Genomic DNA, 13,155 nt, shown 5'->3' on the forward strand with positions numbered 1-13,155 from the left:
ATTTCAAGGGAAAAAGTCGTATGAAATAGACCCATCATCATTAATCAACTATTAAATAAAAGAATGTAACTGGGTTAACAGTCAGGAGATGCTTCAGATTTAATAACTATTCTTTTATTCATTCAACTAATATTTGTTGAGGGACTATTATGCTCCAAAAAGAGAGAATACAGCACTGGATTGGAAAGATAAGTCTTTCTACTCAGCGAATTTACATTCCTGTAGGGGTACAGACAAAACACAAGTAAACAAATTTTTAGCAATATATATTTTAAGATGGTTATGAATAATATATAGAAAATAAAAGAGTAAAATTTGGATTGTTAGCTCACTAAGGATTTGGCACTTGAGTTGGAACCTTAATGAGTATTTCAAGAAGAGGGAACTTGAAATACAAAGTCTCTACAGTGAAAATGAGCTTAAAGTTCTTGAGGAGCAGAAAGGCTTTGTGGCTGGAAGGTGGTGAGTGAGAACAAGGGTGGGAGGAGGTGAGAGCAGAGGGTCAGCAGGGCTGGATCGAGCCCCATCTAGTAAGCTGTGACCTGGAGACTGGAGGGTTTTGTTCCCACGTGTGCAGTGGTCCTCTTGAAGGGTTTAAATTTGGGAAGAGATACGGTAAAAAGCAAAATCTCTCCCAACCTAGAAAACCTCTCCCTGAAAGTAGAAGAAAAAGAAAATAATTTTATTATTGAATAACTATTCAAGCAGACTGTGATATGCACGGTCGATCTGCTAAAGAGATGGCAAAACAGAGAGAAATCTGACTCTTTTATATGGCTAAGTAGAAACATTCCATGACATTAGGTAGGGTTTACAGTTTGGAGTCAGGTGACATGTTAAGCCCATCTCAACCAGGAAACTGGGAGATCAGGCATTATCTCTGATGATTCCGTTTCAAAGCAAGGAAGATCAGAGGAAGAATTGTGGCTTAGTCTGGGGTGTGGCAGTGGAGATGAAGAGAAAAGAATGGATTAGGGTATTTGTATTAGTCAAGTTTCTCTGGAGAAACAGAACCAGTAGGGTGTGTGTGTGTGTGTGTGTGTATCTCTGTGTGTCTCTCTCTCTACGTATCATCTCTCTACCTATTATCTATCTATCTATCATCTATCTATAATCTATCTGTCTATCTATCTGTCATCTATCATCTATCTGTCATCTATCTATCAATATCTTTTTGGAGAGATTTATTTTAAGGAATTGCCTCGTGCAGTGATGGAGGCTGGCAGGCTGGTAACTCAAGAAAGAGTTGATACTGCAGTTCAGGTCCAAAGACAATCTAGAGATAGAATTTCCTCTTCTTGAGGGGACCTCAGTCTGTTTCCTCTGAAGGCCTTCAACTGATTGGATAAGGCCCACCTACATTATGGACTGTAATCTGCTTTACTAAAAGTCTACTGCTTTAAATGTTAACCTTATCTAGAACAAGAACAAAAAACCAAAAACCTCCCAAAACAACCTCACAGCAACATCCAGACTGGTATTTGACCAAATGTTTGCATTCCATGTCCTAGCCAATTTGACACATAAAAGCAACCATCATGGTATGTGTTGGGGTAGAGCCAACAGATTCTACTTTTGTCCTAGAAAGTGAAGGAAAGCTGGAAATCTAGATGACTCCTAGGTTTTTGGCTTATGGATCTAGGTAGATGATGGTGCCATTAACGAAAAAGAGAATATTGGATGTTTGCTCATTAAATACCATCATATTTAGAGTGAAATTAAGATGGAACTACAGACAAAAATTAAGTACCTGAAATAACAGTCAGGTAAGTATAAAAATTCTGAAAGAGGAACACTATTCATGCAATAAGACTTCCAAGCACCTTACCTTAAATGGTTGGTTACCAACTGGTTGGTTGACTGAATTTAGACAGTTACTAAGTGTTGGCCACTCAACAGTAAAATCAAATGGCTGAAGTAGGAGGTGGAAGATAGATTTATTGTTGGGATGGTACTGAGAAAAACTGTGAAATGTGGAAGGTAAGTCTAGATAGGAAAATAACAGGTGGAATAGCCAACACAAATGAAATGTAAAGGGCAATATGGCTGAGTCTACAGATATCTATGGTAACATTTTCAGAGTTCAGTACCTTTTTAGATTAGCAGATTTACATTTGTGTATGGTAAATTATCCTATAACTGTTTCTAAAGAACATTTTATCTTCTTATTTCCTGGGTTTTACTGTGAATAAAACAAAATATTATTAACATTTTAATTTTATTACCAACGCACAGAGATACTCATTTTGCCTCACAAAGATCAAGCTTGGGAAGGCCTTCAGTTAGATGGGAGGAGATTGGGTCGACACTGCATGTTCTGTTGACAGGCGTCAATTCCAAAGATGCCAGCAGAAGCAGATGTTCTGAATTCAGGCTCTAGTGAGTCCCGATTCCAAGAAATCAAACCAGCAGACATGAGAAACCCAGCCAAGGAATCTAGGCAGAGGTTCGAAGTAGCACTGAATTAGGAACCCAGGCAAGACAGAGGCAAGAGGTCTCTAACAAGTGTAGACAAGAGCAGATACAGCTGGAGAACATATTCTTTTGAGGCAAAGATCCATTATAACCTTGAAGTTGATAGTCCAAGACTGATCTCCGAGTGTAAGTGGAGCCAACCCCACGGGGTGCTGAGGACAGTAGATAGAATTTGGCCTGTAGCAGCAAAGGCCTCTCTTAGTGGCACTGTGATTACTTTGATAATTTCACTGGGATGACCTGACTGAAATCGGGATTAGCAGATGCAAACTATTGTATATAGGATGGATAAACAACAAGGTCCTACTGTATAGCTCAGGGAACCATATTCAATATCCTGTGATAAACCAGCATGGAAAAGAATATGAAAAAGAATGTATATATATGTATAACTGAGTCACTTTGCTGTACAGCAGAAAGTAGCACAACATTGTAAATCAATTTATACTTCCATAAAATCAATTAAAAAAAATACATCGAAGTTGAAATCAAGTGTAAAAAAAATACCAAGCTCATTCAGCCAGACACTCAAACATCTGTAATACTATACCAGCTCATTTTGAAAGAACCTCTTAAGTAGAAAGAATTTAGTCAAACTTCACAAAAAGTGTTTAATTTATATTTGTGCCACAAAAATAGAGTCAGTTCCTTTCATTTGTCTATTAAAAAATAGACAAAAAAGAAGAAAACTTTACATGATGAAACATGAATTCAATTTTGATTTAAAGGACAAAAATATGCTTACCAGATCTTTTTATTCCTTTTTTCTTTTTGTCAAGAGGAAGTTGAGTTTTGCCAGCTAGCAGCTATGTACTATAAGCAAAAATTATCTATACATACTTATTTAAAGTACCAGCCCCAAATTACAAGTATAAAAAAACTGTTATTTATAAAGTTACTCTCATAAATACTACCTTAAATGATATAAAACCTACATTTATTCAACCTTTACTGCAAACTTCACAAATTATAACACTATCAAATGCATTTTTGTATCTTTTTGTTATGCAAAGGTTAGGTTGAATATGCCAATGAAATGAAGGACACTAGATCCCCAAGTTACCTATTGTTGGATGGGAAAGAAAACAAAAAAACTTCTCTAGTTGTCCAGACCTCTGGGCTTCCCAGAAGACACTTAGCTCACAAATTTGCTGGACATTAAATGAATGTAAAATTTCCTAAAATAAAGTTGTTTTTTTAAATACAAAAAACCTTCCTAATGTTATAGTTAGAATCATTGTATATAGGTTTCATCTATCTCAAAAATGGTAGGGATAGTCGGACTTCAAAATTCTATTCCAGGATACACAAGTATTTAATTTTACAGCTTATTGTATTCATCCCCAAATTTGCTTTTCTCAGATGAGTATTATTTCTTCCTCTGTTACCTACCTTTTATGTTTACTCCACTACAATTTGTGTGCATTTAAGGCATTTAAGTCTTTTCATAAGGTTCGTTGTCTGAACTAGGACATCTTAAAGATTTCCAGCCACATGCTCCCAAGAGGCCCCTCAATCCAGTCTCTCTCCAGCTTCAGGGACCCACGGAGGGAGCAGAGCTGGCCCAGGCTGAGTCAATTTCAACCCTTTTCCTGTGATCACAGTTCTTTCCGGAAATGGAAACATTGAGAACTTTTGACCTAAAATATTGTCTTTGTCCTATGTATCCACTTAAGCATCCTTTCTTTCTTTTTTTAACAGACACTAGGCAATTTTTAATATACAATGAAGACCACAAGCGCTGCGTGGAAGCATTAACTCCCAGTGCAGTTCAAACTGCAGTTTGCAACCAAGACAACGAGGCTCAGAAATTCCGATGGGTGTCTGAATCGCAGATCATGAGTGTTGCCTTTAAGTTATGCTTAGGGGTGCCATCAAAAACTGATTGGGTTGTTGTCACTCTGTATGCCTGTGACGCCAAGAGTGAATTTCAGAAGTGGGAGTGCAAAAACGACACGCTTTTGGGAATCAAGGGAGAAGATTTATTTTTTAACTACGGCAACAGACAAGAAAAGAACATTATGCTTTACAAGGGATCAGGTTTATGGAGCAGATGGAAAGTTTATGGAACCACAGATGATCTATGCTCTAGAGGTTATGAAGGTAAGAAGCTTGGAATTTTTTTTTTTTTTTCCTTTCTGTCAAGTCTTTCTCATCCTCTTAGTTGGAAACTAATTCAAGAAAATAAGCATATTCTTGTTTAGTCTGTACTAGAAGTATTAATTGATTACTTTTGTGTTTGGAACTATTCTGTGTTCTGTGAATGAGTAAATGTGGTACAAAGTCCTAAATGATACTTTAGCTATCTGTAATTAATGGGAAGACATTTCTTGTAACTTTTGCTAAGATTTTTTTTTTAACAGTGGGTTACCGTTTTTAGAAATTACTTTTCACTGTAGTCTTTGACCCAGTGTCTTCCATTTTACATTGTATGACTGTCCTGATAAAAGAGTTTGACGAAATGTTTCTTTTCCTTTGGTTTACATTACCTCTAAACCAATGACCTGTGGAACAACATTCTTTACCAATTCAGACGTGTAAAATGAAATCTTGACAATTTTGATTTCTAAATGTTTCTAATTTGTTACCTTATGGGTATTTAGAGACATTATGTAATAATCAGCAAATTAGAAAAGCTAAGGAATTAGTTTATAATCTAACCTTCAGCGTCTTTAGTCTGCTGTTTTAGAAAGTGGTAGCACCTGTGGGGCAGGAAATAATTGTATATGTAGTTGGTTACTTCAGCTCTTGAAGGTTAAATAAAACCAGAGTATCTAGTCTTCTCTCATCTTGGTCAAATTTCATTCTCTAGCGGCTGCACAGAAAAAAGATAAAACAAAAAACAAAAAAAGAACTTGAAGCCCTTTACAAAGGCTTCTTGAGTCAGATGATGTTGTAACCACTTTCCAGGTTTGGACACTTGATTTCTGTAAAGTGTTATCTAGAACGACCTCAAGGTCAGAGAAAGAGCCTGCCTCTTGGGGCAAGAGATAAAGCTGTTTGCAAAATACTATGTTACTGAGGCTGCAAAGGTTGGTTGAACTTAGCTAGCTGTTTGCAAAATTACTATGTTACTGAGGCTGCAAAGGTTGGTTGAACTTAGCTTATGGCAGGTACGCAGATCATCGGAGTTCAGCTCTTTGCAAGGTGATGATTTGTCAGCTTTCCATTTTCCTTCTATGTTCTATAAAGAGAAGAAGAGAGTAGGAACTGAAGAAGAGTGAGAAGGAGGGCTCAGAAAGAAGTTATCCCAAGGCTTTTATTGAACATAATGTAGGTTTAGAAATTACCTAAGAGGCAACCTAAGTAGCACAGCATTTCAGGAGAAACTTGTCGGAAAATTATAGGGCAGGACAAGGGTGAACCAAACTTGACTGAGTCAAATTCCACAGGTGGGACAATAGTTCTAATTGAGGAATCCAACACAGGGAAGTTTGGTGCTAAGAGATCAGAATTCTCATTTTATTTTAAAAGATATCGCTGAAGTTCTGTAGTCCTCTCTCCACCCCCTGCCTCTACTTTCTGGTCTTCTGTTTGCTTTGAGAAAAATATGCATAGGATTTAGGATAGTTGTTCTCAAACTTTAATATGCTTAATAATCGTCTGGAGAGCTTGTTAAAAATACAGATCCCAAGGTCCCCCCTCACCTAGATTCTAAATTAGCATATTGGGGGAAGGGCCTAGGGATCTATTGAATTATTTTTATCAATACTGTGTGGTTGGATGCAGATGGTCCATTGACCACACTTTGCATACTCCCTAACTCTCTCCCAATACTTAAGATATTCCTGCTAGAAGATCTAGCCCTTCAGAGTGATCTTGGAATTGATTCATTGGAATATGCATTAGAAGTAAAGACAATGCAGAGAGGATGTATGCAGAGTCTTTGTCTCTCTAAAGAAAACTTGGGGAAGAAAACTGTCTGAGGCCAAGGATTTAATTTTGAGTGATCAACTCAGATTTTGTAGACTTGGACGGATCTGAGGATTGTCTGGAAGTGTGGCCCACAAGAGGAAGAGTCAGTTGAATGCAGTGACATGATTTGTTAGTCAAATTGGCCTCATCAGTGCTTTGTTTAATAAATCAAGTTAGTTCTTAAAAAGCCATTTCTGATTGACATCTGTAAATCGAGCACTGAGAATTCCTTGGCTAGCTGAATGAACAGTACCACTAGGCCTAGGTGGTCTTATCACGTTTTCTCCATATGAAGGAACAACGGTGTAATTATTACAAATCCAGCATGTTCTTTATACAATCTATGATTCGGAAAACTAGTCCTGTAACTTAGTGCAACAAAAGCTAGAATCACATTTTAAAGTTACTAACAGCTAGGCAATTGGCAAAAGAGTCATTTTGAGGGAACTGAGAATAAACCTAGCTTTTAAGGTGGACAAAATAAGTACGAGCAAAGGAAAAGGAAAGGAGGTAAGTGCGCTCTTTACATATGTTAGATGCTGTGCTATGTGTTTTACAAATGTTATATTATCTTAATGACTTTCAAGCTGTCTTTAAAGAACTTTTTAAAGTCATAGAATCTATGAAACTTAATTAGGAAAAGAGTATTCCTACCTAGAAAACATTCTGAATATAAACTTGTCGCAAGAGACTGAATATTTCAATATAGAGGATCATTATCTCCCAAAGAGGCATCCCTACAAAGGTAGACTGAACATACTGGAGCATTTAGCTACTTGAGCGGTTTGGTTGTCAATGGAGATATGAGCTTCCTTTTGACTTAAGCCAAACTGTGATCCATAACGATTCTCTCTATTTCTTTTTAAATTAATTAATTAATTTACTTGGGCGGTGTTGGGTCTTTATTGCTGTGTGCGGGCTTTCTCTAGTTGCGGCGAGCAGGGGCTGCTCTTGCCTGTTGCGGTGCACAGGCTTCTCATTGTGGTGGCTTCCCTTGTTGCGGAGCACACGCTCTAGGCGCGAGGGCTGCAGTAGTTGTGGCTCGCAGGCTCAGTAGTTGTGGCGCATGGTCTTAGTTGCTCCATGGCATGTGGGATCTTCCCGGACCAGTGCTCGAACCCATGTCTCCTGCATTGGCAGGCGGATTCTTAACCATTGCGCCACCAGGGAAGTCCACAATTCTATATTTGTCTCAACTTTCCTTTCTAGGTGAACCTAGAGCTTCACATTTTGATCTGTTTGGACTCATTTTTTAAAAAAAAGACAAATACTGATTATAGATAGTATCTAAGGGTTTTAAGTGATTTCTTTCTATGATGTGAATTAGAGATTTATGCTAAAGTTCCTACCCTTTCTCGTAGCCATTGTTGAGGGACTCAAGTGGAGTCTGGCTTGACAGGAGTGGTTGGAGGGGATTGAAGTTTTGACTGTGTGTTTGGGTTACACAGCTATAAGGTTATTTTTCAATTTAGAGATTCAGTAATTCTCTGATTCCAACCAAGGGGAAGAATGGCCTTTTCTCTATTTGGAGGAAATGCAGAAGTCAAAGTTGTTGTCAGTAGAGCTGACTGCTTTTGGCTCATGAGAGCAAAGAGGAAAATCTATTGCACAAGACAGCAGAACAGAAGTGGTGCTAGAGTTTTTCCCGAGGACACATGTATCCAGCAAAAGACAGGGGTTGCCAGAGAAGGGAAATACAAAGGAATTCCCTGTGTTAGTGTAAGAGGTGTGATTAGAAGCGTAAGACTGATCCTTGCAGTAACCTTCTGATTGGAGAGTGATCATTCAGGAGATTCACATCCATTCTAAGCACAAGTCAATGTGTCTCTTCTAGCCATGTACACGCTCCTGGGCAATGCCAACGGGGCAACCTGTGCATTTCCATTCAAGTTCGAAAACAAGTGGTATGCGGATTGCACAACTGCTGGGCGATCAGACGGATGGCTCTGGTGTGGAACCACTACAGATTATGACATGGATCGGCTATTTGGATATTGTCCATTGAAATGTAAGTAACTTTATCATCAAGACAATTTTGGCACGTTTAGTATGGCAACCTAGTGATAAGACTTTGTGTTAATCGAGAGCATTTCTTCCTCCAAGTGATTTCTCATTTACTCTCTCATCATACTCCACCACAACCCTCTGCAGATGTCATTGTCCCCATTTTATAATGGAGGGAGTAATCCGTATTGGCTAAAGACAAGAACACAGATCTTCTGACTCTCAGCCCTAGGCTGCATCAAGTGACCCCTTTATTTTCACTAACTGCTACTTCTCCTCAAATTCCACTGTTACTGGCAGTTATTTTCTAAGACTTTAGGGCAAATTATACTGTATATGATGCAATATATACTTAATGCCACAGGTGGGCATCCCATTTTCTAACCCCCCCAATGATTTACCTTTATTACACTATAGATCAAAAACAGAATTTAAGCAATGCCACAGCATTGGTTTTGATGGAGAGAGAGAGAGAGAGAGAGAGAGAGAGAGAGAGATGTGAGTGGCTCCTGAATTTTGTGCCAATGTAATGAAAAGGGTTCCTCACTGTGAAAATGATAGTAATGCTACTCTTCTTAAATTAAGTTTAAGAAGAGTATTATTTAATTTAACATAGCTTCAATGGAAGTGAGTTATGTCTATGCTTGAAGGGGTTTTAAAATGAAAATGTAAGTCTTATTGCAATGATGCAAAATAAGTGACATTGCATTGTATTGAAGTGAGGGGGCCATAAAAATTCTTGGTGTCCTTTCCATGCTCAAGAATTTATAAAGAAGCAGGGCAGCAGGTTTTGGGTGGGGTGGAGGAGGGCATTCGTGTTGGAAGGCAGGGATGGGGCTGAAGAAAACAGAGAAGGAAGAGTTCTTCGCTTCCCTCTCCCCATCACCCCACATCCTCCTCTTGCTGCCAGCACCTGCCTTCCTTTTCTTCCCCTGAACTTCTTACCCCCAACCTCTTGCTACTTCAGACTCTGTGGATCAGGGCGCCTGTTTCCTGCTGTGCTGCCAAGGGGCGGGCACTGGGGCAGAGCCTCAGATACAGTCTGGGCTGATTGTGAGACCACCTGCATTGCAATAGTGCTGCTTACCCCACTAAACTTTCAGGATCACACATCCACATACCATCACGGTATTCCAAGCGTTATTGTAAAAAACAGTCCAATTTACAAACATATCTTAGTTTGTCAAGTTAAAGACAGAATTCCAAGAATTGTGCTTATTTATCTCTTTTGATTTTTAATCCCTAAACATCTTACTAAAAATTAATTTGAGTTCTCAGCCCCATAGATTATTGTAAGTCCCCTCTGGGTCCAGTCCCTCAGTTCTGGGTGAATACCCACAAAAACTCAGTCTTCCTGTGTTCATGGTGGAACCGCTCTCCCAGTCTTGGGTGAGGTAAATGCATTTCTGTTTTATAACAACTTTTAAAGGTTTGATTCCCATGAAAGGTTGACTGATGTCTGATCTCTATATTAGAAGGCTTTTTGTCTGGAAACAAAACTGAACTTTTTCCTCATAAGATAAAGCAAGACTTATTTTTCAGTGATTGAGGCACATCTTCCTCTGGACTTTGTAGGAATGGTATTTTCTAAATCCGTTATCATGCAGTGTCTTGGGGCTACAGATCTCATGGGTCCAGCTATAACATCCTGCACTTACATGGTGTTGACAGGGACGTTGTTGGCTGCATGTATGATTTAATGAATCATTAAATGGAGGACAAATGGCCAGCCACTAATCATAAAAAAAACAACACCTTGGCTAGACATGTGTTTTAGGGATAAACTGGGTAGGCTCTAGAATAAGCTTTTAGTCTCATTGGTTCCAATTTATGTCTTCCAAAGCAAATTATATATTTGGCCCAGTTAATTGTAAAAGTAAAATAACTGGAAATTTAAAACACTTTTGATTTCAATATGCATTACAATTTTAAAGCACATTTTATACATTCCATGCCTTTCTTGAAGGGCTTTGCAGTTTCCCAAACTCTTTCATTGTCTTTGCTTTGTGTTTTTTTCAAAAGAACACTTTATTTTATGTTAGCCTTAAACTAGCAGATTCAATACAGGAAGATGAGGTCCCAGCTATTGACCTAGTGACACTTAGTATATGCTCCTCATTGTGCTTTGTATTGTTTATTGTAGTGTTTTCCTTCTATTTAGACATTTATTTTCAAGTATCAGGAGAACAGGAAAAGGAAAAGACTCCTTTCTCTCAATTCCCCATAGCTTGCAATTTTAGCTTTCAGCGTCAGTTGTGCTGGTTTACTGTGGGAATTTGAACAATTTGGAGAGATATAGAGTCAGCAAACCTATGCATGCATTGAGAAATAGGTCTTAATTCCTTGATTTAAAATGCAAAATATACTTTATTTAAATGAAGAGAAGCATCAAATTGCATTTCTTTCTTTGGTCATCTGTAGCCCTTTCCTTCATTTCTGGATGAGAAAATCATCCCCCCCTTCTTTTTATATCTCACACTTTACAAGCAAAACCTCCAAATTTCTAAAACTATTTATTTAAAATAGCTCCGTCTTCAAATAAACCTCAAACCAGTCTCATTTGAGTGATCTCACTTACATGGTGAAGAATCCATTTGCACGTTAAACTAGTAAGACCTCAGATTGTGGTAATTTAAATTTAACATTACTAATTCAAATATATTTTTTATGTGAATATATAATAATTTTATAGTTGAAACATCTTAGAAATGTCTATGCTGTTGCCCAGATGAAATGTTGATATATTTTTCTTCCTCTTTGGTGTTTCATGAACCACAAATTTCATATCATAGTGTGTGGTAAGTATATGAAAAAGGTCACTTCCTTGTCAGATACAAAGAATCACAATTACATGCATATATAAAGTGTGGGCTATATGTGTATATATAATGTTGGCTGTATGCATATATATGGTGTAGGCTCTATACACACGGACAACTGTCCAATTTGGTAGCCAGTTGAATACTCCTCAGAAAATTTGAGAATTTACATAATCTTTTCTCTTCCTTATAAATAAATGAAAGGATTATGACTTCACATGACTTGTAAGTAGAATTTTATGTTATTAAAAAGACAAAAGAGAAGTTTTTATATCATGAAGCACACAAAAATATTTCATTTGTTGACTCATTTCTCAAACATCTTATGTGTAAAATGCAATCAATAATATTTATCCATCTATATTATTGGCCTTTCATAGACTATAGCCAAGTTTATAGAGTATATTGGGAGTCATAAAATAGCAAAGGAAAAAATAAGGTAAAAATTTAAAAAATTAAAAAAAAAATTTAAATTAAAAAGTGTTTTCCTCTGAGGGAAGAAAAACTAACAATCAGCTATTGCCAGGAGCTACCTATGTTTAATACATGCTAGAGATAAGAACATGAGACTCCAGAGGTGGTTAACAATTTAACTAAGGTTGAATCACCAGTGAGTGACAGAGTCTGGAGGCAGGTCCTGGTCAGTCTGTCTGTGGAATCTATGACCTTCCCCTCTAATGCCTGTGTCTTTGGTCTAAAAAGACCAAACTAGAATGTGCAGGTGAAATATCCGTTGCTGAGAGAAGACATATTTATTTTCTCTTCTCCCTTTATTATTGTTTTTCTAGATTAAGGAAGTTGGGCTGGCATCTCTATTCTTAGTCTATGTATTTGCTTCACTTCCCAACTCATCTGATCTCAAATGTCCTAATGGAAAAATAGAGATGGTGAGTCCCTGTCTTTCTGGAGGCACATGAAGGAGATGGAATGTGGTCGAGCCTTGAAAACTCCCCCTCTTCATTTCAGGAGTAAAGAAAATCTCATAGTCACTTTAAAACTGATTAAAAGAAAGAAAAAAAGGAAAAGATAATGCTTTAGGCAATAATGCTACCAAGATTGTTTAAAAAATATTGTTCACTGAAAATTCTTTCCATGCATAATGTAGTCAATTCCTTTTGACTTCTTTTACAGTTGAGGGCAGTGAAAGCTTATGGAATAAAGATCCATTGACCAGCATTTCCTACCAGATAAATTCCAAATCTGCTTTAACTTGGCACCAGGCGAGGAAGAGCTGCCAACAACAGAATGCTGAACTCCTGAGCGTCACAGAGATACATGAGCAGACATACCTGACAGGTAAAGATGTGAAAAGAAAACAAAGTTGTGAAATCATGTTATTTTATTTCTGTATAGTTTAACTTAAAAGCATACAACACGAATAATTCTAGATAGAATTATCTATCTAGATAATCTATCTAACTCTATCTAACATCATGATAGAGTCAGTCCTAAACAGATGGTGCAGAGGGTTTGACAAATGTGCATCCTGAAAAAGGCCCCTGGGATGGCAAATAGTTTTCACCTCATGAGCCAACTTTCTTCTATCAGTTGTGTCAGTGTCTATAACTTGTGCTGAGAATGATTCGGCGGATTTATTTGGACTCAGAGTAGAAGATGCTACAATCAATTAGCGATGCCGTTCTTGGACACAAGACACGGGTGCCATACTGGTCAAATATTCGAGGTCTAGCTTGAAGTCATTGGTTTTCCATTAGCGTGGGAGAATTTAACGTGATAAACTGAAGAGCTGCCACCACAAACAGGGACAAGTGAAGGGCTGTCCTTTTGCCTCCTGTCTTTCAAACCCCCAGACTCTAATGGTTTTCAGGTCTTATTGATACTCTTTCTACAATGTTTGTTTTTTTAGCATTTGTTCTTATAAGGTTGTGAAGATGAAAAGAGCTAGTGTTTGCTTGAGATGAGAGGGTCTGTTTTAGCGTCT

At 37.7% G+C, this 13,155-nt stretch overlaps 1 protein-coding gene across 1 annotated transcript in view; it reads left to right on the forward strand.

The window, feature by feature from the left end:
* Positions 1-13,155, forward strand: part of MRC1 (mannose receptor C-type 1) — an 89,874-nt gene that overhangs the window by 9,287 nt on the left and 67,432 nt on the right. Inside the window, exons 3-5 of the mRNA XM_068562053.1 lie at positions 4,177-4,578; positions 8,225-8,398; positions 12,345-12,509. Of these exons, the coding sequence (XP_068418154.1) occupies positions 4,177-4,578; positions 8,225-8,398; positions 12,345-12,509 (741 nt within the window). The remainder of the gene's footprint in view (positions 1-4,176; positions 4,579-8,224; positions 8,399-12,344; positions 12,510-13,155) is intronic.

Source organism: Eschrichtius robustus, chromosome 1, assembly GCF_028021215.1.
Source record: "Eschrichtius robustus isolate mEscRob2 chromosome 1, mEscRob2.pri, whole genome shotgun sequence".
Classification (NCBI taxonomy): domain Eukaryota; kingdom Metazoa; phylum Chordata; class Mammalia; order Artiodactyla; family Eschrichtiidae; genus Eschrichtius; species Eschrichtius robustus.